The sequence below is a fragment of the Corella eumyota genome, chromosome 1, assembly GCF_963082875.1.
Source record: "Corella eumyota chromosome 1, kaCorEumy4.1, whole genome shotgun sequence".
NCBI classification, from domain to species: domain Eukaryota; kingdom Metazoa; phylum Chordata; class Ascidiacea; order Phlebobranchia; family Corellidae; genus Corella; species Corella eumyota.
Window position 1 is genome coordinate 12,169,169 of NC_137490.1, and position 26,505 is coordinate 12,195,673.

The following is a 26,505-nucleotide window of genomic DNA, read 5'->3' on the forward strand; positions in this document are numbered from 1 at the left end:
TACTTTGTTACAATAGATCAATACTATTTGTACAATTTTCTTCCAAGATAAATTTAAAAGCGATTTATTTTTATAAATTGCTAAATCATATTTTACAATAAAATAAAGTTTAGAATATAAACCAATTGCAAAAACAAATCATAAAATTTAGTTTTTTACCAACTTTTCTATTACCAAGCACTTAATGTTCTATTTACTACTAAGGTTTAGTTTCTTAGAATTTTGTTTAATTTCTATTAAAAAGGGAAATAGATTCGCCGTACATCCTAAGCTCTGTTATACAAGTACCTTAATTTACTCAAGTCTCGCTACACGACTTGTTAGTAATTACAGTGCTCGACTGAGCTCCGGATACGTCTAATAACAGGCTATGTACTGCAAGGAAGCCTATACTTAACCTGCTAAAACTAGGCTTGCAACTAATCGCTTGATACCTACCAGAAAGTAACAAGACTGTCCTTAGTGTATATGTTAGCAAACTAGTCATTAACGCCGTTTGCTAAAGTTCTGCAAGCTTAAATTAAATTTTATTTGATTTGCGCTTTATCTAAATCGTTTCAACGTATATTTAACGTTGTCGCCATTTTGAATTTCAGATATTTTTTCCCGAACGACGAAAACACTCAAACCGGCTCCCCTTCGATCCCAGACGTTGCGATGGATGCCGCTGCGTCTCTGGAAGCCGCTGGCGATCCGGGAATCGGAACCCTAAACAGCGTAGTCTCGCCAAACGGGACGCTAGGTTTGCGAAGTAATACCGATGACAGCGGAACTGGATCGTTGGGCCCAACACCTGAAAATACATCTAAACGAGTTCCACCTGCTGTACCCACCAACCCACCACCTTCAAGACCACGACCAGTTAAGCCTAACAAACCGATCCGACGCAGGATAAGCGAGCAGATGAATTTGTCTGATGCACAGCGTAAAAGTTTGTACGACAACGTTACTCAGTCTTCTAATGCTAGTGTTGATGGTGTTGCGGCAACTAAATTACTAAACAAACCAAACAGCGACTGGCGTAAAAGCAACGAAAGCGGAGAAGGTGTTGTAGATCGGTCATCACTAACCCCGTCTACTGGGGAAAATTCGTATTATGTCAATAATCACTCGACCCCGTCCGGTTTATCTGTCGGTGGAGGTTCGGGAACTGTGTCACCTCGATCTTCAACAAACGCCGTGGCTGGCAGCATTGGTTCGCCGGATTCGTGTCGCTCGACTCCCGTGAACGAGCCACGAAATCGCCTGGGCTCGCGAGAAAACCGAAGGAAACGTTTGCCTAGACAGACCACAATGGATCACACTTGTGCCACTGATGAGGAATCTAACACAGAATCGGTTCCTCCGGATGAAAGAATGTCGTCAGCAGTATCAAGTCAGCGTGGAAGTTTACATGTTGACACTGAGCCAGGTAACTCTAAGCCCAATCCTAGCCGCAAACCTGTTTCGATAGCTTTGAGTAAAAGATTGTCGAACGAGAGTGATGGTTCCAACGTTTCACTCTCAATTCCAACTGTTCCAACAAGAATTCACAGAAGAGCGAAAAAAGAAAATGGCAGCCAGGTACATGTCAATTTTCATGTTGAGTTATTTAATTAGATAAATTAGAGTTTATTTAAATTTCGCCAAACCTTGCATGTTTTGCCTAAAAAAAATTTCTGTTTTAAAAAAATAATAATGTTTAGGAATCTGGGAGCCACCGTGGATCTCAAACTGAAACAGACTTGGCATCCAACATAGCTGATGATCGAAACCAAGTTCCGACTAGCAGCGCTTCTTCACGGTCCTCTAATCTTGTGTCCTCCACGACCACTAGTGTATGCGGAAGACCACTTTCTTATAAAGAGTTGGAGGAGCAAGTTAAAGGTCTTCAGGTGCAAAAAGTTATTTGTTTTTTTTAAGTAGAAATTATGTTTATGGTTTTCTGAAAATATTTTAAGGGTAAATAATTTTAGTCATTTAAAAAAAAAAATTTTTATTAATTTAGTAATATCATTTTTAATTAATAGGAGGAAATGCGCAAACAAAGAGTGGAGCACGAAAAACGATCTCGGATGTTGGAGGAGCATTACATCATGAAGATGCGAACCTCCGTGTCTGCGATGACTCCCTTTACGTCTGCGATGCCAGCCGTTTTTCCTCCTTCTCCTTCTCTTGCCTCCACTATTCCAAATCCATCATATTCCTCCGCCAGCATCTTGGAGGAGGTTACAACTCCTCCTCACACCGCCAGAGGCAGTGTTTCGTTTTCCAGGCTTGGAAGCATGGACGGTAATTTTCTTAAAAAATATTGTTTTATATTCAACTGGCCTTCTATTTGCAAACAAAGTTTTATTCAAAAATGATTATTCTTTAGAGTCTGAAGTTTCTTCAAGAAGGTTGAGTGTTGATTCTGAGTCAAGATTCCGCGACGAGGTGAAGAGACATGCCATGACAAAGATTCGTCTACGAAACGCCGAAAGAGGCTTGCAGCAAGCTGAAGAACGAAACAATCAACTTCAACGGGAAATGGAAGAGTTTTTCAACACATTCGGAAGGTAAGTTGAGTCTTATGGTAACTTTTTTAATTTAAATTACAACACATTTGTCTTTGCAAAACTGTTACCAAAATTTTCACTAATTAAAAATAAATTATTATTCTAGCATGCTGGCGACAAATGCGACTTAATATCATCATCAAGCGGTTGTTCTTATTTCCGCTGGCCGGAAAAAAAAACTGATAATTTATTTATAGGAGAATTCTACTTACTAAAACGCTAACGTGCAATCATGTTTGTATTTAGTCATTTTATGACGTCATCAGTTAATGACGTATAGACTGTCCGCGTAAAAACTCTAAGAACTTTTATGTTGATATGTTGATGATGTCGATCAATTTTATTGACCTATCGCGTACTTTTAAAAGTTTGACGAAAAGACTTGTTTTCTTGCTGTTAATGTTAAACATTCCAAAATTCTCACAGAGCTGGTGACCTACCTCTACGTTTATTTAAACCAAAAACAAGTAATATAAATTCTAAACTTGCATACCAGATTTTGCAATTTGCAACGTTATACATGTCATAGGACATTGGGACCAAAGCCACTAAATTTATTTTTAAATTAACACATTTTCGTGTTTAACTTGCTTTAGACTTTAGTAAATACTTGTTTTGCTTTTGTTCCAGTGTGATTTATTTTTATTTTTTGTATTGTAATTTTTTTAGCTGCTTTTTATTAAACTTTAGGTAATGCTAAAAAAAACTATTTGATAAATTCACTATACGTACATTTGTAGCTTTTTTAAGGCTGATGTAATAAAAATGGCTTGAAGCCTACAATTTAAATTAATCCTTATTTGAAAATTTCGTAATCACAAGCATTCGTGTTATAAATACTGTGCATATTTAAAAACCATTCAAACTATAGTGATTTTTCTTGTAAGTATGTTATTGTCATATTTGATTTTTCGCCATATTTCATTTTTTACTCGGTAATGTTTACTGTGTCGCTTACCACTATTCTCCAGGCTGTCGTTAGCGGATTGGAGAAAATTGCTATACTTTCCACTGTGTGTGTTTTCATCTTTTCTTGCAAACGAAGCCACGCATTACATTCAATGCAGATTTTTCGTATATTTGTTATTCAATTCATCAACATACACATTTATTCGGCATATCTCTTTTACCTGAGTGCTTAATTGCTATTCTGATTCAAATTTTTTGGTAAAACTGGCTCTATAATTTCATTTTTGTAATTTTTATTTCTTGCTGCCACGATATTTTGATATTAATGCAGTATATTTTATTTCATGTTAATTTTGCTTTTCCAAGCAGTTTTGCTTTTTCTGATTTCCAATAAGTTTCGGTTGGAATTATTTCAGTGTTGTGTTTTTATGTAGTTTGAAATGCCGATTAATAAAACATTCTACACACAAGTTAAGCTTTTTTGTTAAAATAGATAGCCGCCTAAGTAAATATGGTAAGTAGATATTATTTTATATAGGCTATAGTTTAGTTTAATTTTGCTACCTTTTTTAAATTATACGGCACACAACTGATTAACGAAATTTACTCTTGGATGTTAGAAATATTATTTTATTAAGTTGGTAATAAAAATAATAATACATATACAACCATAATGCACCATAAAAGATTATTATGAAAAATACACATTGAGCATTTGCGAGGATTACCAACGGGAAAAATTAACTTAAAATGGCGACCAACGTGGTTGAAAAAGTTTGGGGATTACCCTATATTAGCAAAGTGTTTGCAAAATTTTAATATTTTTTTTTGCTTTAATTATTTGTTTGAAAAGAGGTTTTCGATTTTGAATTTATTTTAGTCAATTTCCTTAAATTATATAGTCATGGAAATTAAAATTAAAACAGAATGGAACGGTGTGCCAGTTAAACACGATGGAGTAAAAATGAGATTTGAGGAGGCGAAAGAAGGTTTAAAACTAATCATTGATGCTCCTTATTACGGAGATTCTCCGCCAATCGGCGAGGTTGGAAAACCGTTTTGGTTGTTGTGGGAATATGAAGGTTAATTTTTAGAATATTATTTTAAATTCTAAGGACTGTATAGTCAGATGGTCAGATTCAAAAGTTTTTTTTGTATTTAAACTAACTTTTTTTTCTAAAACCGGATTTGTTAAGGGTTTTAAAGCTTTTTTGTTTGAATTTAGTTGTAGAGGCATTTTTTCTAAACTCAGATAGTGGTGAATATCTTGAATTGGAATGGGGGCCGTAAGTTAAATTTGTTAAAAATAGTTAACAAAGTTGCGTTATGTTATGCATTTGTTAAAAGCTTTATATTATACTTTGCGTTTTGATATTTAAAAATGTTATTTTTTAATTTTATAATATTTTTGTAGTCATGGCCAACATCTTGGTTTATTGTTCAAAAAATGTCGTGAAGTTTGGAAAAAAAATTTGGAAATGGAGTTTACTGCTAAAATTCAGGGTACCTGTTGGAATGGAATCACTTTAATCCCATGGGATTATTTTCCAAAGGGAAGTAACAAGTTTAATGCATTTGCTATTCACGGTGATAAAAGCAACAGAGTTTATGAGGCACTCTACCCAGCTAATCCTGGAGACCGTACAGAACCAGATTTGTAAGTATTTTATTTGTTAAATAACTTTTTTGTTATTTTTACTTAAAAAATAATTTAAGATATAATAATAATAATAATTAATTTAGAGTAATTCAAAATAATAGTTTAACATGTATTTTTTGACATTTATTTTTTAGCAAAGCTTATCTTATTAAAATTAAATAAAGCAGAAAGGGTTTTGTTAATTTTTCTAGGTTTTTGTAATTTGATTTTAGAATTAAATTAAATAAAAATTTATTTTTTAATTTTAGTGTTTCTTTAGATGAATTCGTTACTAACACAAATACATTTTAATTTAGCCATGTGCTGGAGTATTTCAAAGACTTGGATGTAAAAAAAGTTTTTCCTAGTGGAAAATGGGAGAAAGATGAAAATACGATTTGGAATGATTAAAAGATTTGTATTATTATAGATGTGCTTTAAATAACAATATGAATAAATACAAATAATGTGATATGGTTGATTTTTTTCAAAATTTCTTGTTTACCTTCCTAAATAATCTTATGATTTTTTTTACAAATTTATAATTCAAAGCCAAAGTATTATTATTTGAATTGGTGATTTTTTAAATATTATGATTTGATGTGCAATAAAAAATAGTGTTTTACAGACTGCAGTATATATTTTTTTGATTTATTTTCACCTGTCAGACTTATGCAAAACAAATTTTGTTTGATTTTTTGTATCAGATTGTGTGTCTAAATCAACATAAATGTTACTTTAAAATGATGAAAATTAATTTTATATTACTGTTTATAAAATGAATTCGGGATATCAGTTCATAAATTCCTCAACATACAATTGTAGAAAAAAATGATAAACTGATTTTAATACTGAAAATGTATTTAATAGTTCCAGAATTGTGCAAATATGCTTACCAATTGTATTTAAATATCTTCAAAATCTTAGGATTTTTTTATTTTAACATGTTTTTAGCAATGCTCATTTTTCAATTTGTTTAATAAACGTCACCCATCCATGAACTTTAATATTCAGCGTTTTTACATATTGGTAACGTTACGAATTTATAACGTCTTATATACTAAGTAGATGTATTCCGTTATATAATACAATCTTGAAAGCAAAGTAGATACAAAAAATTACAGAATAGTTAAACAACAATTAGGACTATACTGTTCAAACAAAAAACGGAAATCATTAATCATATCATCTTCTAGTCATTTTATGTTCTAAACGTCTTAAACCATTTCTTTGGTATTTATCTTTTTTCCCTACCTTATCAACGCAGAGTGAGAACCTTTTGTTTCTTTTTCATGTAAATCATAACAGACGAGTTTTGCCTTAAACTACGTAGTTTTTAACTGAACTGAGCTGTTTTGGTCATCTGATTATAGTAAATCTAAAACATACGAGATTTGCCGTAAACTACACAATTCCTAACTGTGCCTTTAACTTGCTATCAAGGCCAAAATTTAACTTAGTAACAACGCTTAACAACGTTTTAAAAGATCATTAATAAATGATAGAAAATCTGTTTGCAAGGCAAATAAAAAAACAGGCAGAAAAATTGCACGTTTTAGAATTATTTTTTTAAATAAAAAGTAAAATACTTTTGTTTAGATGTTAACTAATTGTTGAACAGTGAAACCATACGTTCGGTGTATGGTATGCAAGTGTCTGGTATTTAATTTTTTATTTTGGCATGCATTTAATTTTTTATTTTGGCATTTGGCATTTTTATTTTGGTAAGCATGTCTGGTATGCAAGTCTCTGGTATTTAATTTTTTATATTCGGTGTCTGGTATTTAATTTTTTATTTTGGCAATTAATCTAAATTTTTTTGAGTTTATCAAATACTTTAAATGCATTTGACACAATTTAAAACAATAGACAATTGGTCTACCACAAAACCTAAAAATTGTCAATTTTTAACAAATGTGTCATAACTTTTGCCAATATAATATTTTTTTATAGATTGTACTAAATAAACCATTGTGGTTAAAATACTGCAAATAATTTTTTTATGGTGTTAATAGTATGTATATATTGCCTACTAGATTAAAAGTTTGCCGTAAGACCTTATTTGCACGAAAAGTGAAATGCCCTTACTTTTGTTTATTGTTTATAACCACGAAATGTTGTTCCTAAAATCTTAGTTATATTAATACAGATTCAATTATAAAAGGTTTTAAGATATTGCCTACTTTTGCTGATGTGTCATAATTTTTCCTAATTTAAGTATATACTGATAATTTTTTTACGATGTATTAAATAAAACAGTGCGGTTTAAATGCTGCAACTCATTTTTGATAAAAAAAACTATTAAAGCGTATATACCAGTTTAATGAGTCGTCCTACTGCACCAGTTTAATGAGTCGTTCTACTAAATAAAAACATTCTAACTTATAAAAATCACGCTGGGCGTATATAGTGCAACAAACGGCGTAAACATACTAGTTGCCGCAATCTTTGTTGTATTTGTCTAGTAAAATATTTATCTGTCTTGACACCTTCTGATAAGGCGTGTTAGTTTTTGGCGCGAATTACTTTGTTAACTAGGTAGTGTAACATTTTTAGGAATTACATTTTGGAGAACCTGCTGAATGGTTGTGTTAAGTCGTTGCGGTGCTAGCCTATATTTTGTAAATAAATGTTATATGCTGAACTCTATGCTATAGTTTATAAATTGTCTACTAGATACGGCAGTAACTTGACGAAAAGTACGTAACAGTGGAGGTCCTGCTGAGATTGTGTATTGTATTATAACAAAAAGATATGTGTCACGTGACTTTGAGTAAAATAGGTGCACCTTCAAATTATTATGATGGAGATGAAAGTATAAGTAGAAGTATGATGGAGATGAAAGTATAAGTAGAAGTGGCCTCGTAACATATGACGATCTTGAGGAAATGTAAAAAAATAGAAATTAACGTCATGGTCAAAGTTATGAACTTAGTTGAAGAAATGAAGAAACAAATTGATTTATTGCAGAAAGAGGTACAACTTTTAAAAGAAGTGCAATATAATCAAGATGATGTAAAAAATGAACAAGAAACTTAGATATCTGTTAACAATTTGAAAAATGAAGTTTTAACAATGATTAAAGCAGGTTCTGTTAAAAAAAACAATTAAAATAAATTTATTAAAGGCGCCGAAATCAAAAACCAGAAAATTGCAATGGAGAGCGTTTGGCTATACAAAAACTAGGAAAAACTTTAAGAACTTAAAGAAGAACAAAATTATTAAAATAAACTTTAAATGTTCTCCGCAGGTGGTAAATGTCAGGAGGATAATTGCAACGCATAAAGAAACACCTATAATTACAAAAAGTTTCATTCGCGAAGCACGACGTTCTGATAAGGGTATAAACTCTTTAGTTCACTGGAAAAGAAAATGCTTAAAGCGACCAAGTTTGGTTAGGTTTAGTGCTGGCTCACTAAGCAATACAGCGTTTTCTTATTACCAGCAGTTGGATAGCCTGGTATTGCATAATGATATATTGGCCTAACTAACATTCAAGATAAAACATTTTGCAAAAATTTTTAGTAAAACAAAAGTTTCAGCTAATTTTTATTCTGGGTTTAATTAGGTCACGTGATATTTTTGGCCAATGATACTGCATATATATAAATTTTTTGAAAAAAATAAAAAATTCTAAATCAAAAAATAATTGTTCTGTTTGAACTACACAGGTTCAATTAACGTGTTTACAAAATATTTTTCGAAAATATTAATATTTATAAAAGTTATGACACTTTTATTAAAATTTGATGAAATCTCTTTTTTTTTGTATTGTCATTATTATTATTATTAATATATTCTAGTGTTTTATAAGCTCTAAATTTGAATGAAAATAACTTTTGTTCTTGAATGTTCACAGTTCTTAAATTTTAGTATGTTGTTTATTATCTGATTGTGTTTCAATCCTCTTATTTATAAAATTTAATTAATATTAATTACTTATTAATAGATGTTTGTTTATAAAAATTTAAAAATTGTTATTAAGTTTTTAAAGCTTGGTCATCAGTAAATTAAGATATTAATAACCTAAAAATGGGTTAAAAATAAACTTTTGTTTGTTAAATATATTGAAATGCTTGTTTCTTTATTAAAAATCAAAGATTAAAATTAAGCATTAAAAATTTATTCTAATGTATATTATAATATCATTAACTTAAAAAGGGGTTAAAAAAATTATGTTTTGTTTGTTTATTATATTTAATTGCTTGTTTATTTTTTTTAAATCAAAGATTAATACTAAACATTAAAAATTAAGTCTAACTTATAAGGCGTTAAGCTGGTAATGCAGCAGTCACAGGTTCGAAACCTAACAGCTCCGTTCTAATTAAGTTTTTGTTGCCTAAATTTAAAATACAATTAGATTTATTTTCTTACAATAAGAAACTTTGGGTTTTAATAAAGCAATTTTAAATTGCTTTAATAAAGCAATTTTAATATTATTTTCAAGTGTATCGACATAAATTTTTGTGCATGCAATTACATGTAACTAATACATAGCAAAACCGGTTTAAAAACAAACAAAATTTAAGAGTAATAAAATGTCTTAAAAGTTAGAAATAAAAGGTCATTTACAAATATAAAAAACAACAACCAAAAGTTTTTAAAATACAATTAATAAAACATATATATAAAATCAATTTTTATTAATTAAGAAATAAAAAAATATTTTTAAATCAAAATTACTATTTAAAGTTTTAACTAATTATAGATGTAATAATTTGGAAATATCATTATACTCGACACCTAATGCATCGTTGGAATCAAAAACAAAATTACAAGATTCCTTTGCATGTTGACCTTTCATTAACGCATGTGGAGTGGATATACAGGAGTCATGACCCTGCACAACTTTTGGGTATTTAGTAGTTGAATTTTCGATTCGACGTGATCGTCGTACAGGGGTTACAATTGCTGATGCATCAAATGGCAAAGCTCTTCGAGCTACCAACCTAAGTAACACAATAAATTATTCTTTTTATATTCTTCACCAAAAATTTTTTTTATATTCTTCGCCAAAAAAATTTATATAAATTAAATCCATAATAAACAATAGGCAAATATAAGTAAGTTTTTAAACTAGAAGGGATGTTAAAATTTCTATAAAAATTACTGTTTGAAAAGTGGAGAAGATTTTGGGATCATTCGAAGTTTAACAACAGAGGAAGGTGAAGGAGTCCCACACAATGGGGAAATAGGAGCTATTTGTTTCTTGCTGGGTGTTTTAAAGTTAAAAACAGGAGATTGAAATTCTTTCTGGCTGGAATTTGTTAATGGTAACTTGTTGATGGGGTCTTCGAAGTTTTGTTGTTTTTCTGGTAAATTAATGTCATTTGTAGATCGTGTTGCAGTTTCCATCTGTATGCCTAAATAAATTAAAACTTATTTTTAAAATAAAAAAAGTAAAACAAAATTTAAAAATGAAACAAATATAATAAATTCTCATATAAAGTGATACAAGTTTAAATAATAATAATTGTACTATGTATTATTATCAAGATAAATTGAAGTTATATAATTGATTTAATATTTAGCAAAAAATAAATATATTTATACAGTTACCTGCTTTTTGAGTAAGGCGTTCTTGATTAGCAACTCTTACTAGAAAATTCTTCAATTCTTCTTTAAGTAAGGACAATGGCTAAAATACAAAAAAACATTTTAAAGTTGCTGCTATTATTTTAAACAAATGGCCATAAAACATATTTATATATAAATAATATTTTTTTAAATTTATAATTGTTTTACCTTTGCTTGCTTTTTAATCGCATTTTCATAAATTTCGATAATCTCTTCTTCAGTGTTTCCAAATATTTCATGAACCTGGGCAAAAGTCACCCAATAAGCTGCATGCTCTTCAGCAACGGAAACTCTTGTCTTAAAGTCTTTTAAAAGCTCAAAAACTTCTTGTGCAGAACAACCCTATTTTAAAAATAAAAGTTATGGGTATTTTTACAATAATATAAAATAAATTTTTTATTAATTCATGTTATTTTTGCCCAAATATTTTAAGCTTTAATATTTTTTAAAACAAATAATTTTAGTTCTTGGTGGCTATACCCAAAAAGATCTTTACAGATTTTAAAAAAAAAAAAGTTTGATATTACCTTATCAAGACAAGCTCTAGCTTCTTCCATTGAATTTTTTACCAAAATTGAAAGTTCGTCAAAATAGTCTTCACCTCTCAGTGTCTGTCAATAAACATTTAAAAATTTAGTTATTAAATGTGCTTAGATTATAGGCTTAATATATACATCTGTTTTATTAAGATTGCAATAATTTTAAATATCTGCGAAAAAATATTAAATTAACCATAAGAAAATAACCCTTCAACTGCTGTTTTTTTTAATTTTATTATATATAATTCGTTCCTATTATACAAAAAAGATTTTAAAATTTATAAAAAAAAGTTAAGTGAGAATTTAATAATTTTAATATGAAGTTATTAAATTTAAGGCCAGATTATTAAACAAATAAACTAATATATTTATAATCATTTGTTTTTTAGGAACCATATTATTAACCTGAGACTACTAATATTCCCCCTATCAATTTTTTTTATGAAAATTTTATTCAAAATATTGAACAACTCACAGGCCAAAACGATCCACCAGGAGTTAAAGGTTTGTTTGTTGATGGTGAATTAGTTGGAGTTAGAAATGTTTTCACTGGCTTAAATCCTCTCAAGTGATCTGGATTTTTACCCTTTGATATTATCCACCGTCTTAATTTTTCTCTAGAAATTAACAAAAATTTTGAAACTGTTTTTTAACGTAGAAGTAATGCAATTTTTCAGGTTTCTGTTATTGTTACCAATCAGAACTAACATCACTTTAATTCAATCAATTTACATTCAACAAACAAAATATTTTAAAATTAGTCTTTGGTATAGATTTACCCAACAACACTTAAAATTATTAAAATAAAGTCAACTTACAAGCGAGCATTTTGCTGTTCTGTCATACTCAAAGATTTTTTTCTCCTTGGGGTTTTACTTTTTTTCTCCATTATCCTCGATTGAATTCTTGACTTAGGTTGAACAGACTTCGATCCACCATAATTTGAACCAATTTTTTTATTAGGGGTCATCAAATTTAATTTAGATTTTAAATCGGTTTTGCAGAACAAATTTTTACTTAAAATTGCATTGTTTCTTGACTTTTGTATGCTAGTATTTACACTTCTTCGAATTAGTTTTTTTCTTAATTTTTCAGAAGTTTTAGGTGTAGTGGGAGTATAGCAATGTTTTACAGGAAAAATGTTGCCTGTTTTATTTTTCAAATGAGACAAATTTAGTGCTGCACTTTTTCTCAATGATTTCCGAAATTTTTTGTTTGGTGTTTTCGTTTCAGTTTTCTTTAGTACAATCCCTTTTTCTTTTTCTAAGTTATTTTTTAAATTTATTGCAGTTTTACATTTAATTATTTTTTTTGTTCCTGTTCCAATGGACTTCATGGAATTGTTGTTTTCCTTCGATGCCGAACATTTCAAAGAACCATTTCTAAAATAAAATATTATTAACTATATATATAAACTTCTTTATTTTTGCTTAAATTTATGATTAATATATAACACCAATAAGTCACTTTTAAAGCATTAAAATTTGTAGAACTAAATCTGTACACCAAACTTTACTTACATTTTCTTTGAGCGTATTAAATTTTTCTTTTCCAAGACAAAGTCTAAATGTAAGTTAAGAAAAAAATAAATATTAGGCTATATATACATGCATTGATTGTAATTTTCAATTGCAATAAAAAATTTTAAATTCGAATTATATACATAATAATGATTTACCATTACTGTGCATAGAGTTTGAATTGTTAGCTAATGGCACTCTTTTCATGGTTTTCATATTTGCTTTTACAAAATCTTTTTTCATTTTCTTAGGAGGTTTTCCTTTTGATATTAAGTAGGCATTTAACTTTGCCAATCGTTCCTCTATGATATATACAAAACATTAGAATAAATAAAAAGCAAATTCACAGTATTGGCAGATTGATCGCAGATGACATACAAAAATTTGGGGACCAGAAGCTTCGGCCTGCAAAAAACGCGGGGGGTCGGTGACGAAATTGCCGCGTAAAATGTCAGTTTAAGACCATATTTTACCGATATTCAAAACAATTTTTTTTTATGTATAAAAAAAAAAAAAAAATTTAAGAAAAATTTAATTTTTTAAAGTTGGTTACCACCTTCAAATTAAAAATAGTGCTACAAAATTATGCTAAAAAAAAAAAGGTTTACTTACCATTCATGGTTTAAAGTTAAGATCTTCTTTTTACTGAAATCACCTATTTAGACTTATAAAAGCCAATTCTTGATTGCTGCTAAGTCTGTTTTCTTAATTTTAGAATTTGTACTTTCCGCCATAAATATGGACACGCTTCGCTGCGTTAGCTATAATCTTTTGTTTTGTGATTAATTTTTGTATTCAAATATAATTTCTTAAATAAATGTAAAAAAAATTTAACAACATTAGAAATTTACTGCCATCAAATATATAAAATTACTTTTATTTAAAAATAAGTTTTATTTTGATTTTCTCATGAAAACCTTGCATGAATCAGCCAAAGTTCCAAAACAAATATTACCCTTGTCATGTTTTGAAACGTGATCACCCTACTGAAAAGAAACACTTCCACGTAGTTTTAGATTCGTGTATACACCTTGTTTATTATTTATTGCTATACGTAATAAACCAAAATATAAGTATGGCAGCTAAAGCTCGTTATCACAAGTTAACTCGGACCGAAGGAAAGGATGGTGACGTATTCACCGATTTACAATTTGAAAAACCCGAACCTAAAGTACCTTGGAAAGCTATAGGAGTTGCATTTGGACTATTATTTGTTGGATCTACACTTATTATTATTGGTTCGTTTTTATTGTCTGGGTATATTGACGAAAAGTATAAGGATAGAACGTGGCCTGTTTTGGTTCTTGGCATTTTAACGTTCTTGCCTGGTTTTTATCATGTAAGAATTGCTTATTATGCTTGGAGAGGGTATCATGGTTATTCCTTTGATGACATTTTGGACTATTCAGAATAAGATTTTTGTTTTGTAAATTTTATTAATTTCACTGTTATTCAAATATTATATATATACATTTTAATTATTTTTTGTTATTTTTAAAGGATAATAACTGTCTACAACATTTTTATTGTTTCCTCTATGTTTTATCATGTAAAAATTTATGTTTTGTTATGCAATAAATTTTGTAATATATAACAGAAAAACTCATTAACCGATGTCGTCAATAAATATATATACTGAGTAATATTTTATTCACCCATACTACAAAATTTTTTTATAAGTTTAAATTGTATGGTAAACTTCGATTTTTAATTTTAGCATTGTTGTTTTAAATTATGACATTTTACACCAATTTAAAATTATCAATTTTAATTGTAAATAATAACTTTGTACCAGTTTCAACATAACATTATCAATGTGTTTATTCTTGTAGAATAAATGTTATAATATGGCAAGAGATCCAAAATTTGTTATTAATTATTTGGAAGAGTTGGAGGAATTGGCAGAGGATGTACTAACTGACAAGCAACAAATAATTGACCTTGACACAAAGCGAAATAGCAATCGAGAATCATTGGCTGCACTTCATAAAAAAACATTAGCACCCCCAAATTCTAAAGATAAAGCTTGGGTCAATTTTGGTGGGATGTTTATTAAAGTGACAAAGGAATCAGCCATTAACATGCTGAAGTCTGATCAAAATGAACTAGACAAAGAAATAAACGGTTTAAGAAATGGACTTCATAAAAAAGTTAAACGTTTAAGGGATGCAGAAGGAAAAACTGATCTAAAAGGATTTGATTTGAAACCAATGAATAAATCTGAAATAGATTTGTTAAAATATTAAATTTTTTATATGTTATTTTTTGTGACAAATCTTTGTATTTCTTTTTTTAGATAGGCAACAGTTTTAGGCAAATAAAACTTTTGTTTTTTGGACATGGAGAATCATAATTCCTATAACAACATTAGTAAAAAAACACCAAAAAGCAAGAAAAATGATTTGACAAAATTTATCAACGGAACAGAAGAGTTTTTGATCAAGTATTTTCTAACAAGATCGTCATTCATTGTTCTTTTGTTATGGATTCTAATTGTAGTACTATCTAGCATAAAAGCTTATGGCGTCGATATACCTCAAACCTATTTTTCATATCGTAAAAACTATTTTAACATTTACTTTGTTAAATTAGGATGGGGTTGGACTATATTTCTAACAGGATCATATGCCATACTCACTGCTTTTGTGTATGGCTGTGACAATTGGAAAAAGTCGATTGGTTTAGCTATTGTCCGGTTAGGTGCTGCAACAGTACTCTGGTATTTTTGGACTGTTAAAGTGTTTCTTAATGTTGAAAATATCACTGGTGTATGTTTAAATGTAAACAAATCACCAAATTTTAACATCACCTCTAAAATTGAGTGTGTCAATTTAAAAAAGGGGCACGTTTGGGAAGCATTTGATATTTCAGGACATTGTTTTATTCTCTGCTTCTGTATTTTGCTCACAAATTCCGAAATCCAAATTCAAAAACATTGGAATAAGATACCATCACATTCTGCTCAGTTTTTACCGATCGGTTCAAAATCTTTAAACCAATTAAAACACAAGTTTAGAGTAACCTTACCATTTGTCAGCATATTGTTTATTCTTAACTTTTTAATAATTGGATTGTGGGTAGTTATGCTGGTGAGCACTTGTCTATATTTTCATACTTTTCTTAGCACAACACTCGGTGGAAGTTTTGGTATTATGTCATGGATGGTGTTATACAATGAATTATATAAACACAAGTACTCACCCGGTCTACCTGGCAGTGGTATACTGAAGCCATTATTTATTAAACCAACTAATAAAAACAGCTGAAATTTGAATGCATTTTTATGTTAACCAAATAATATGACAGCCTTCTCATTAATCGTACTTTTGTTAATTGTATTTAGTTTTTATTAATAGTAACAAACTAGCTCTGCTGTGACAAAATTGTTCTATTTAATTCTACCTATTATAGGCATATGAGTAAAAAAAAATAAACAAACAAAAAATGAAATACTTAATTTATTTGTGTAGTATTGTTTTAAGACCTCTTTTCAAAACAGACAAAACCAAAAAAATTTATAACTTAGATATCAAAAATAATTTTAAACCAGGCTTAACTGTATTTTACAAACTTTTAAGTATCATATTAAAACTTAGGTAATGCAATAACTTAGCTAAACAACAAAATACTCCAAATTAAGACATATAACAAAGCACAACAATTGTTTTGACACAGTGTTACCATTTGCTTACCTAGAATTTACACACTAAAGCATACAAATAAAACGACAAACCTAAAAGCAAATTTAAAATAAACCTCACCAGCATATTTAAGTTTTTGTGTTTTTAATTAGTTTACCCCTACGAAAAAATAAAAACTTTTAACAAAAAAGAATATTAATATTTACTTAAAACATAACATAACCACAAATTTTTTTTTTTTGATTTTATGGAGGAGCAATATTTGATGTGAAAATTTCCCAATCTGAGTCATCGTCACTCGAAAAAAAAACCACTCTTCGACGCTGTGCTTGGTGACCAGCCAACCGTGTCATAGACATTAGGACATCATCCATTCCCGAATCAATGATAATATCATCTCGAAGGTCGATGCGAGCATAATCGTCGGTGTCAATTGATTTACAGAAGTAAATCGCATACTTGAGTTTTTCAGCCAAAACAAGCTTAAAATTAATTTAAAAAAATATAAAACATTTAATTTAACTTCCTTATGCACCAAAATAATTTCCTTTTTGTTAATTCCACTTAAAGTTTAAACTTTTAAAGTGAATTTCTATTACTCAGGAACATTTTATTAAATTTTAAACAAAAATCCCACCTTGCAACTATATCGAGGTAACTTGAGCATGAAGAAACAAGTATAAGATTCAGGAAGGTAATTGTCAGGAGGATCATATTTATCCGGAACCTTTATTTTTAAAATAAAATAAGCCAAAAGTACTAAAACACATCTTTATGCAAAAAGTCACTTAACAACAACCAACAATCTTTTTAAATACATTAGTTTTAATATTAAAATTTTATTTAGTTTTCCACACCTAAATGAAAGTAAAAAAAATATCCAATTTACATTAATGCAGAGGAAAAAAGTAACAAAATCCAATTTATAGTTTAAAACATGCCAGAAATATTGAATACCTAAAATAATGTCAGTACTAATATTTAAAATGCTGAGTCACTAAAAAAAAAATTACCAAAAAAAATAAAACCTTACTTGTATAACAAAATCCCTTCCCCTAAAATCTGCAATCGACCTCGGTAACCTCGTCCTACCCCACACAAATCTTAAAAACAAACTTCTTTCCTCGTTCGTGAAAGACTCCAACACTTCCCACAACCATTTTGCCAGGTCATCATTTGGGGAGATCCCCTTGTGGGTGGCAACTGATTTGAGAAGATGAAGTGGAATGTCAGGACTTCCGCAAACCTGAAACAGTTTTTATGAAATTTTATGTTATTATAATTTTTTTTTCCAAACACAAAAAAAGTAAGTGGTTGTTATGAAGGTGTGTAAAGTAGAGCTTTTAATAAAGTAAAAACTGCCAGTACATAGACTTATGATTTAGGGTTTGAATCCTACTTCTGGCATTTCCTAAAAGTCCAATAATAGTTTTTTTGGGGGTGGGAATTTATATTATTGCTGTTTTGGATTTTAAGTTTCAGATTTATCTCTTTTTTATATTAATTGACTAAATACTAAATACATATTTAAATATATTCCCTAACAAATAAATTTGCAATATATTTTATATACCAATAAGTTTAAAACTGTTTTTAACTTACAGTAGTTTCAAGCTCACGTGGTGTAAATAGAGATAATAATGGAAGTGGAATAACACAAGACATTCCTTCCCTAACACTTGATATCATCTTGTTAAATTCCTGCAATCTATTTAAAACAATATATAGGGTGTATTTATATTAATGTTGCAAAATAAAAGACTGACACGATATTTAGGAAATTTAGTCTGCAGATGGACCCTACACCACATGTCCTTTTTAGATTTTTATTAATAACCGTACACCACAATACAAGTCATTTACCTATGCTGAACAGATAGTCTGATATATTCATTTCTATTCTGAGATGTTACAAATGAATAAACACTGCTTAATTCCACTTCCTGAAATTTCAATAAAAATAAAAATTATTATTAGCAATTTTTGACCAACTTACATAGTATATTCACAAAAACAGGTCATAGGTTAAACCCTTAATGCATATTGTTTATTATATAACATACCACTCCACATGCTGATTGAGTAGTAAAAGGAAGCTGCATTGCATTTAATTCATCTGCCTCCAAATCTCGAATATACATCGATTTTGGAATAAAAAACTAAAAAAATTTGCACAAAAAATGATATTGAATCAACAAGGTTTATATTTAATATTGCTCTGTACAAGGATATATGCAGTGTAGTTAACTACCTTGTCAATTTCAGCAATATCTTTTAAGCAAGTGCTCATTCCAGCTAATTGTTTCCACACCGGTTCAGCCAGGTTCAAACTGAGTGGACTCCCAGTTCTAATGGCTATGCCAATCAACACACCTGTATGAGTGAAAATAAGAAAAAGGTAAAAAAAAGTGATAAAATATATTCAACATATTAAGACATATTAAGTGTGTAAAAATAGTAATTTTGAAAAAGAAAATTTATAACAAAATAAAAAAGTTCATATTAAAGTCACACAACACTTAAAATAAGATGTAACAAATTCAAATTTTAAATTCTTAAAAAAAACAGATATAAAACTACGGTTTTTAACAAAATTTCAAAAACAAAAGTCTAACAAAGTTCATTAAAAAGACAACAAGAAAATAAAAAGTTATAAAAAAAAAATTTACCCAAAAATTTGAAAAGAAAAATTCGAAAAAAATATTAATATGTACCCAAAAATTTGAACATATTCATGTGGACTTCAGACGTTGCCTGTGAATTGAGGATAAAACAATCTCGGTTTGCTCCTGAATCATCTCTACCATTGGGAGTGGTAGAGAGCAGAGGAAGTGAACCATCTTGGAGTTCGTCGCACATCTCAGCAATCGACTCCGAGTATCCCCCACCACAATCATCAACAGACTCACCTGTTAAAAAAATTAAAAAATCTTTTAATTCATCTGTTAAGTTAAAAACTTAAAAAAATCTGATTTTGAATTAATAAAAAATTATAAATTTTTCAAATATATATATATGTATATATGTATATTGGAGTTTAGTGGACATTATGTCCAATTTATAGGCCAACAAAACAAATAAAACTGCCGTTTGTGGTAAGTTAAGAGTTGCAATTATATTACAACAATTTAAATGCCAACCGCAAGCCAGGCTATTGACCAGACTAGTATATACATAATATTAAACAGCTTCAAAAAAATCAATAAACATACAAGTTTACTAATTAGATAAAAAATAACAATGTAACCTACCAAAAAATTTTACTTTCCATACTCTATGTGGTAACAAAACATTTTCAGGCAACAAAGTCTCCATTTTGCTGTACGCTTGTCCAAACACTGACTTCAGACCTTCTGGACCAGCAAAGCCACCCTTTTCTCTGTGTTTTTTAACCTGGTGATTGGTTAATAATAATTTGTTAAAAAAATAAAGGACATTTTGTTATAATTAAATAGGCAATATTAAATTTAAAAAAAAACATGTAACGTTAGTAAAATTTTGTTAAAAAATTTAAAAGAATTTTTTTAAAGTTAGGTCAATTATTTATTAAGCATGAAATCTAAACTTAATTTTCACTTCTTTCACTGCAGTCCTTGATAACTTTTAATTATAGTTTATAAAAACACACCACAAAAACAGGTCAAATAATAAACAACTATAAAAAAATTTAACAAAGTTTTGGGTCACGGTAAAAAAAAACAAAATGAGGCTTTGAAATTTTTTTTATATGTTGGTTACAAATCAAAATAAAGAAAAAACATTTACTTGTATTCTATTGAGTTCGATAATAGGTCCATGCTGTTTATCTCTTGTCATGGTCGATTGAACAATTTTCTTAAAAACACATTCCTTACCGGAGGTCACCAGAGAGCCACGGAGTTCATCCAAGCTCAAATCATTTTTGGCAATTTCATGTGGTGAGAGGTGGAGTGGAAAAAATGGGATAACTTGACAGAAGAGTTCTGCAAAACAAGAAAAAATTGTATTTTAGTTTTCTTGGGTCTAGAACTTAGTCAATTTGCATACTATGTAAAACAAATCACAAAAAATCAACATTTAAAATCTTGACATTTTCGATTTTTACATTTGGCTATAAGATTGACATAAACCAATAAAAATAACTTAAACAATAAAATCTAAAATGTATTTAAAATTTAGCAATTTTTAGTTTAAAGAATGGTGAAGAAGCTGCAAATGTCATGTGAACAAATTTCATTACATAAAATATTTAATGTAACAAAAAAAAATCAGATCACTTGTACTTTTGGGATCTCAGAAAAAACTTTTGAACTTTACAGTGTGCCCTATTTCTCACTTGTCATTTGTGTCCTAGCTAATTCTCTTTCTTACTTTATCAACCTATTGAATTCTCTCTCGTCATTTACAGTCCCAAGTTTTTTCCAAGAACCATAAAGTACAAGTAATCTCAAAAATTATTTAAACAAAAAATATACATATAACAATCCAATTACAAACCTGACAGTTGGGTCAACAAAATTAATCTATCCCTCAAATCAGTCATCTGTAATCCTTGTAATAAATTATATTCCAGTGGTACTTGCTCTGGTAATGAGGGCACCATTCTTTTCTTAGACTTGGTCGAGTCTGAAGAATGTGACCACGCCACCGTGTGAGCAGAACCGCAAGCTACCTGGGTGATATGGTGACCCTGGAGGGATTGAATAAGCCGGGGAACCTGGGACGCATGAGTAGTTCCATCACCCACCTAAATTAAAAAATATGATCTATAAATTACATTTTCATTCAAACAATTTAAAAAAAGGAAATTGCAATTCTAAGAATTAAAAATAATATATTAAAAATATTTTAAATTTAATAAAATTAGAAAAAGGTTATTTTAAAAAAAACATTTTTGGGAATTCTTGCATTCCTACATTTAAAAATAAAATCCCCTACCTGCCCCTCATCATTATCACCCCAAGTGTAAACATCACCCTCGTCAGTGCAAACAATACAATGAAGTGACCCTACTGCTATCTGGGTAACTTTCTTAAACTTCAGAGCCTCAACCAAGCGAGGTTTTCTAACATGTTCATCCATACCATGACCCAGTCTATAATAATCCCCTTTTCCCCTTGAAATAATTTTACAGGTTTTATTTAAAATTTTCGAATTACTTATCATTTATGACCCTTAAAAAATGTTGAATAATAAAGTATGAGAGAAAATTAGCAAAAACCAATAAGGTATAAAAGAGAATAGACTAGGGGGAAAGTATATAAAAAGTGATAACAAAAAAACTTTTAGGATAAATTGAATGATTAATATGTTACTGCTCACATTTTAATAGCTATACCCAATGGCCAACAAGACTTGGTAAGGCATAAATATATTAAAATTAATTAAATAATTGTGCATACACATATACGTCCAAAACTGTATTTATAATATATTGTTAATACTAACCAGGTGTAAACCTTTCCAGATTGGGAGAGAGCAACTGAGAATTGACTTCCACAAGCAACTTTAACAATGTTTTTCTCCAACAGAGTATCAATTATAAATGGGACTTTACAACTGTATTGATAAAATAAAAAAATTGTAATCGAAAAAAAATTTGACAAAAAAATAAAAATTTAAGTAATAGAAAGCAAAAAACTAGTTTTAGTTCAAAAACAAAAGATGATTTTTAATAAAAAATATAATTTTTCTTATTATTTATTACCCATCACTCCCTCCTCTTCCCAACTTCCCATAATCCCCATCCCCCCAGGACCACACAACTCTTGGAGTATCTACATCCCCAGTAATACACAAAGTCTGTGCATCACCACTACCACATGCAACGTCGATAACAAAGTTGTTGGTTAATGCTTCAACCTTTTCCCCAAAAAAATTAAAATTTTGAAAAAAGAAAAAAAAATTAAAATTTTGAAAAAAAAGCCTAACTGCCAGACTTATGATCTGCATTTTAACCCATTTTGCCAGTTAATACAAAGTCAACCATTGTAGGTTATGTCAGAAAAAAGTCGGCACATCACAAATATTTTTTTTTATTTTTTTATTTTTTATTTTAAAAACATAAAAATTGTACATATATAAATTTAAACAGCATAGAAATTAGCATATTGGACATATATTGTTCGTTATGCTAAATTGTTTAAGATTTAAAGATAATTAAAACTATATTTAATTACATTAGTAAATTATTTTAAAACAGTTACCAATTTTGGTTTAAGATGATCTTCACTATCCTTGTGACCCAATCTTCCATATCTCCCCCTTCCCCAGGTGAAAAGTAACCCCATATCAGTTATTGCTGCACTATGGGACCCCCCAGCTGATATACCCACTACATTTTCACCCCTTAGGTTTTCAATCACTCGTGGATGATCAATAGAACTAAAAAAAATAATTTAAAATTGTTTTAGTAAATTATATAAAAATGACAAAAAACTGATTATAAAATACAAATAATTAAATAAACTAGGTTAATATCAACTTTACTTTTTATTTAAATTAAAATAACGAAAATAAGTTTTTAATTTTTTTTACTTTCGATTTCCGTGTCCAAGTTTCCCATCAACTCCCTCCCCCCAACTAAAAACTTCTCCGTCTTGCGAGAGGGCTAATATATGTTTACCACCAGCATTTACTGATACCTAAGTAATGAAATAAATCTTAGTAATTTAGATTAATTTAGATCCAAAAATATACATATATTTTAAATATCAAAAAAATTCTAATTTTTTCCAACAAATACCCCTATTTTAAAAAAAATGCAAAAAAATGCAAACTCTGTAGCAAAATATTATAACATATGCACTGTTACAATGTTGCTACCTTCTTTATTTTGACATGCTGAATCGATTCAAGTAAAGTTGGTATTGAGACTGATTCATTGCTTCCTATACCTAACCTTCCCCCTGCTCCATAACCTGTTGCATATACCTAAAAAAATAAGGTAATAATTGTGATTTAATTTAAACTTACACACTATGGAAAGTCAAAAAAAACATTAAAAATCTTTATTAAGTAAAGTTTGTATTATTTTTTATTTTTGGTTACAATTTCCAAAAAAATCTCAATATTTCAAAAATATATAACAGTTCCTTTATTTTTTTGTTTAGTTTTAAGTACGAAAATCTAAAAAAATTAAAGCTGGCTCGTTAAACTCACACTAAACGGACAAAAAGTAAAATTTAAATTATGATCTACGGTTTTTATGCAAAAAAGTTCAAATTTAAAACCAAAATATAACTTAAAAATTTTGTTACCTTTCCATCACTTGTCACGGAAAATAAAGTTTGCTCCCCTCCAGCGAGTTGGACTGGTTTTAATGATGCAAGAGCCGCACAGGTTACAGGAAGTTTAACCTTTGCCCCTTCGGGTCCCCCCAGTTGACCCCTGTGATTGTGACCCCAACCAAATATAGTTCCACTACCTGTCCATGTAAGTGTCCAATCATCAGGTCTCCTGAAGGGCAAAAAATTATTTTTTTATTTTTTTTACAATATTTAAAAAATATTTTAACTTTTAAGAATTTAAAGCTTTTTTTATTTTTGTATAAATATAGTATTGGTGTTGGTGAAATTATTTTAGTCAGTAATGTAACAATAAAAACTAAACCTGTTAATCCATGATACTAGTTGTTGGTCTATTTGTGTAGTGAAAATCTTGTTATTTTCATGCTGATTGATGTTGAAGTGTTCATCAGTATCACTCACCTCTTGAACTTTTTTCGCCACTAGCTGTGAAAATAAAATGTTTTTAATAAAAGAATCAAAACAGCATATTATATAATACAAGTCTTTACTAAAAATTATATTTCGATAAAAACACAAAAATGTTGTAGTAAATGGTAGAAAACAAATATATATTTATTTAACTAAATTTTACCAAAATTACTAAGTTTTATTTTATTACCTCCATAAATTCTAGTGGGTATGGATGGTTGTTAAGCAGAGCTGACACGGTTCTATACACCAGACAATATTGCACAAAACTTTGAGGATAATCTTCTTTCTTTGTTATTTGATCGAGTTTTAAATCACAACATAAACCAACTAATTCCTGTCAAAAAAAAGAAAATAACCTTTTTTTATTTTTTATTATTTTCAAAATAGATAAAAAATATTAAAAATTGATAAAATTAGCATGAAAAAAATTTATTTTGATCATTTTTACATTAAGGTTCTAAAACTAACTCTAGCATCTTACAATCTTTTCTAATTCTGTCTTCTACTTTATGGTCCTAATTTTTTGTTGAAGAACCGTAAAGTACAAATGATCCAAAGATTTTAAATATATTTAAACAAAATACAAACATTTACCCAAATAGAATTAGGTTTAGAAATTTTTAAAATTTATCCTAATGTCCTTACCATCATAAATGAACTGTGTAAAAGTTGTTTTCCAGATTTTACAAGAGGTTCTTCATATTCTAGTTGTTTGTGCAACATTATTGGCAACCCTGTTAATATAAATAATAATGAAAACTGTAATTATATAACATAAAAAAATTAATTTATGTTGGTGTAAATGCTAAACAATTATTGTATCACACGTACAGTTAATAAATTGGTAACAGTTTTAATTTATCAACTAAGAATTACAATTTTGGTCAGCTAATATTACAGTTTTTAGATTTGAGAAACATAAGTGTTTAATGCCGAACATCGAATTAATGTTAATAGAAGTTAAAATTGCAATTTTCTTTTAGCAAAAAGTCAAGTTAGGCTAATTCTAGGTTATACCACATTTTAGTCACAACTCTATATTTTTAGCCAAGGCGATAGTTTAATTTTTAACAAAAATTTCACCCACAATTTTAAACAAAATTAAAAGTTTTGTTTTGTCATATTATATTGTAAAAAATAACTCACCTTTAATTAATGGTTTTAAAAACAGTTTTTGATTGTTTTTATCTAAGGAAATATTTTCGTGTATTGTATCAAACATTCCTGAACTTAAATTTGTCAACCATCTTAGTTGGCTTAATAACCAGATTCTTTGCTCAACAGCTAAAAAAGTAAATTGTTAATTTTAAAGTCAAATTCTAACTGATGCAAGCTTTTTGCTTAATAGAATAATTGACTTAGTTATTTTTAAATGAAAAAGAGGTTCTCTTAAATTATTTTTAATATTGACAAATTTTAGAGATGGCATATAACATTACCAATAATTATAAATAAAAAAGGGCTCACGAAGTACAAAAAAAAAATGTTAAATATACAAACACAATCCAAATCAAATGGTACAATAACAAAAACAACACGAATTTTGAAACAAAAATATTTACCTATTGTATCAAGTTGTACACACATTGAAAAGGTTGACACGAGTCTTTCTATTAAACTTGATCTCATTAATATTTCTTTGTGATTATCCGATGTTCGATAAACCTCAAACAATTTCGTCACATACTCAATGGAGGGGTAAGAGAGCAAGTGGTAATCACTCATGTGTGACATTTCATTGCCACCACTAGAGTGTGTAACAGGGTAAATTGTAAATTTCCAACCCCACCTAAAAGGTTTTAAAAAACTTTAAAAAAAGTTTGTAGAAAAGTTTAAGCATAAATTTAGAAGTTCTTAAATTTTGGGTGAATGAAAATATTGCAACATTTATGTTCACTGACCCATTAACAGTTGCATCGCTCTTAAACTTCCAGTTAATCTCATTGGTTGAAAGGGTAATTTCTTCTGACCAATCAGACCAATTCCTCCCTAAAAAATTAATTTAAAATTTGAATAAATTTTATAAAAAACAAATGAAAAACCCAAAAATATAGGAATTGGAAATCATTTAAATCAAGTCGATCTTCAAGTCTTTAAACATCAAATTTTTCGCCATTAATTATTTTGTACTCACCACATAAATCAATTTGAAAATTGGAGTTTGCATCTTTAATTGTTAAAACATCATAGGGAGCTTCCGTCAAACATTGACGATCAAAAACTATTCGAATTTTCTTCGCTCCTAGAAATGTTTTTAAAGTTAAAAATTTAGAAAACATAAAACATTTTTGCCTTAAAAAATTGCTGTTAATAATTTTTTACAAACATTACTTTGTGGTGATTCAGTGTGACTACCTCATTAAATTTAAATAGCAATTATAATCACTAGTCGGTAGTTTAATTTTTGTAAAATAGTTGCAACTCTCAACTAATATTTTCCTGT

At 28.9% G+C, this 26,505-nt stretch overlaps 7 protein-coding genes across 8 annotated transcripts in view; 5 read left to right on the plus strand and 2 right to left on the minus strand.

Annotated features, from left to right (window-relative positions):
* LOC145761874 (uncharacterized) overlaps positions 1-3,916 on the plus strand; it is a 30,672-nt gene extending 26,756 nt beyond the window's left edge. For both annotated transcript variants that reach the window (XM_082574612.1, XM_082574613.1), the window contains 5 exons: positions 597-1,563; positions 1,686-1,874; positions 2,010-2,271; positions 2,357-2,537; positions 2,644-3,916. In XM_082574612.1, the coding sequence (XP_082430738.1) occupies positions 597-1,563; positions 1,686-1,874; positions 2,010-2,271; positions 2,357-2,537; positions 2,644-2,668 (1,624 nt within the window). In that variant the 3' untranslated portion in view covers positions 2,669-3,916. The remainder of the gene's footprint in view (positions 1-596; positions 1,564-1,685; positions 1,875-2,009; positions 2,272-2,356; positions 2,538-2,643) is intronic.
* A 393-nt stretch (positions 3,917-4,309) lies between these two features.
* LOC145763342 (UPF0462 protein C4orf33 homolog) lies at positions 4,310-5,973 on the plus strand. The gene is made up of 4 exons (XM_082574774.1): positions 4,310-4,528; positions 4,672-4,732; positions 4,861-5,103; positions 5,403-5,973. Exons 1-4 carry the CDS (start codon positions 4,351-4,353, stop codon positions 5,494-5,496), a joined length of 576 nt encoding a protein of 191 aa, XP_082430900.1. The 5' UTR covers positions 4,310-4,350; the 3' UTR covers positions 5,497-5,973.
* Positions 5,974-9,787: 3,814 nt separating this feature from the next.
* On the minus strand, positions 9,788-13,433 carry LOC145763400 (uncharacterized). The gene is made up of 10 exons (XM_082574844.1): positions 13,334-13,433; positions 12,880-13,023; positions 12,722-12,764; positions 12,020-12,583; positions 11,677-11,818; positions 11,190-11,273; positions 10,831-11,004; positions 10,645-10,723; positions 10,196-10,448; positions 9,788-10,034 (listed from the first exon to the last, which is right to left on the minus strand). The coding sequence occupies exons 1-10, from the start codon at positions 13,338-13,340 to the stop codon at positions 9,788-9,790; spliced, it is 1,737 nt and encodes a 578-aa protein (XP_082430970.1). The 5' UTR covers positions 13,341-13,433.
* Positions 13,434-13,681: 248 nt separating this feature from the next.
* Positions 13,682-14,151, plus strand: LOC145746981 (transmembrane protein 230-like). The gene has a single exon (XM_082564849.1). The coding sequence runs from the start codon at positions 13,797-13,799 to the stop codon at positions 14,133-14,135; it is 339 nt and encodes a 112-aa protein (XP_082420975.1). The 5' UTR covers positions 13,682-13,796; the 3' UTR covers positions 14,136-14,151.
* Positions 14,152-14,564: 413 nt separating this feature from the next.
* LOC145746965 (p53 and DNA damage-regulated protein 1-like) lies at positions 14,565-15,018 on the plus strand. The gene has a single exon (XM_082564848.1). The coding sequence runs from the start codon at positions 14,569-14,571 to the stop codon at positions 14,965-14,967; it is 399 nt and encodes a 132-aa protein (XP_082420974.1). The 5' UTR covers positions 14,565-14,568; the 3' UTR covers positions 14,968-15,018.
* On the plus strand, positions 14,947-16,035 carry LOC145746949 (acyl-coenzyme A diphosphatase FITM2-like). The gene has a single exon (XM_082564847.1). The coding sequence runs from the start codon at positions 15,061-15,063 to the stop codon at positions 15,985-15,987; it is 927 nt and encodes a 308-aa protein (XP_082420973.1). The 5' UTR covers positions 14,947-15,060; the 3' UTR covers positions 15,988-16,035.
* A 137-nt stretch (positions 16,036-16,172) lies between these two features.
* LOC145764021 (E3 ubiquitin-protein ligase HERC2-like) overlaps positions 16,173-26,505 on the minus strand; it is a 40,831-nt gene continuing 30,498 nt past the window's right edge. Inside the window, exons 67-91 of the mRNA XM_082575582.1 lie at positions 26,197-26,304; positions 25,964-26,051; positions 25,625-25,851; positions 25,209-25,346; positions 24,708-24,796; positions 24,250-24,396; positions 23,953-24,074; positions 23,601-23,799; positions 23,167-23,274; positions 22,879-22,985; positions 22,548-22,725; positions 22,049-22,203; positions 21,790-21,900; positions 21,280-21,457; positions 20,839-21,088; positions 20,128-20,324; positions 19,614-19,755; positions 19,077-19,271; positions 18,614-18,735; positions 18,426-18,521; positions 18,226-18,305; positions 17,965-18,070; positions 17,396-17,608; positions 17,000-17,089; positions 16,173-16,844 (exon numbers count right to left, since the gene is read on the minus strand). Of these exons, the coding sequence (XP_082431708.1) occupies positions 16,608-16,844; positions 17,000-17,089; positions 17,396-17,608; positions 17,965-18,070; positions 18,226-18,305; positions 18,426-18,521; positions 18,614-18,735; positions 19,077-19,271; positions 19,614-19,755; positions 20,128-20,324; positions 20,839-21,088; positions 21,280-21,457; positions 21,790-21,900; positions 22,049-22,203; positions 22,548-22,725; positions 22,879-22,985; positions 23,167-23,274; positions 23,601-23,799; positions 23,953-24,074; positions 24,250-24,396; positions 24,708-24,796; positions 25,209-25,346; positions 25,625-25,851; positions 25,964-26,051; positions 26,197-26,304 (3,683 nt within the window). The 3' untranslated portion in view covers positions 16,173-16,607. The remainder of the gene's footprint in view (positions 16,845-16,999; positions 17,090-17,395; positions 17,609-17,964; positions 18,071-18,225; positions 18,306-18,425; positions 18,522-18,613; positions 18,736-19,076; positions 19,272-19,613; positions 19,756-20,127; positions 20,325-20,838; positions 21,089-21,279; positions 21,458-21,789; positions 21,901-22,048; positions 22,204-22,547; positions 22,726-22,878; positions 22,986-23,166; positions 23,275-23,600; positions 23,800-23,952; positions 24,075-24,249; positions 24,397-24,707; positions 24,797-25,208; positions 25,347-25,624; positions 25,852-25,963; positions 26,052-26,196; positions 26,305-26,505) is intronic.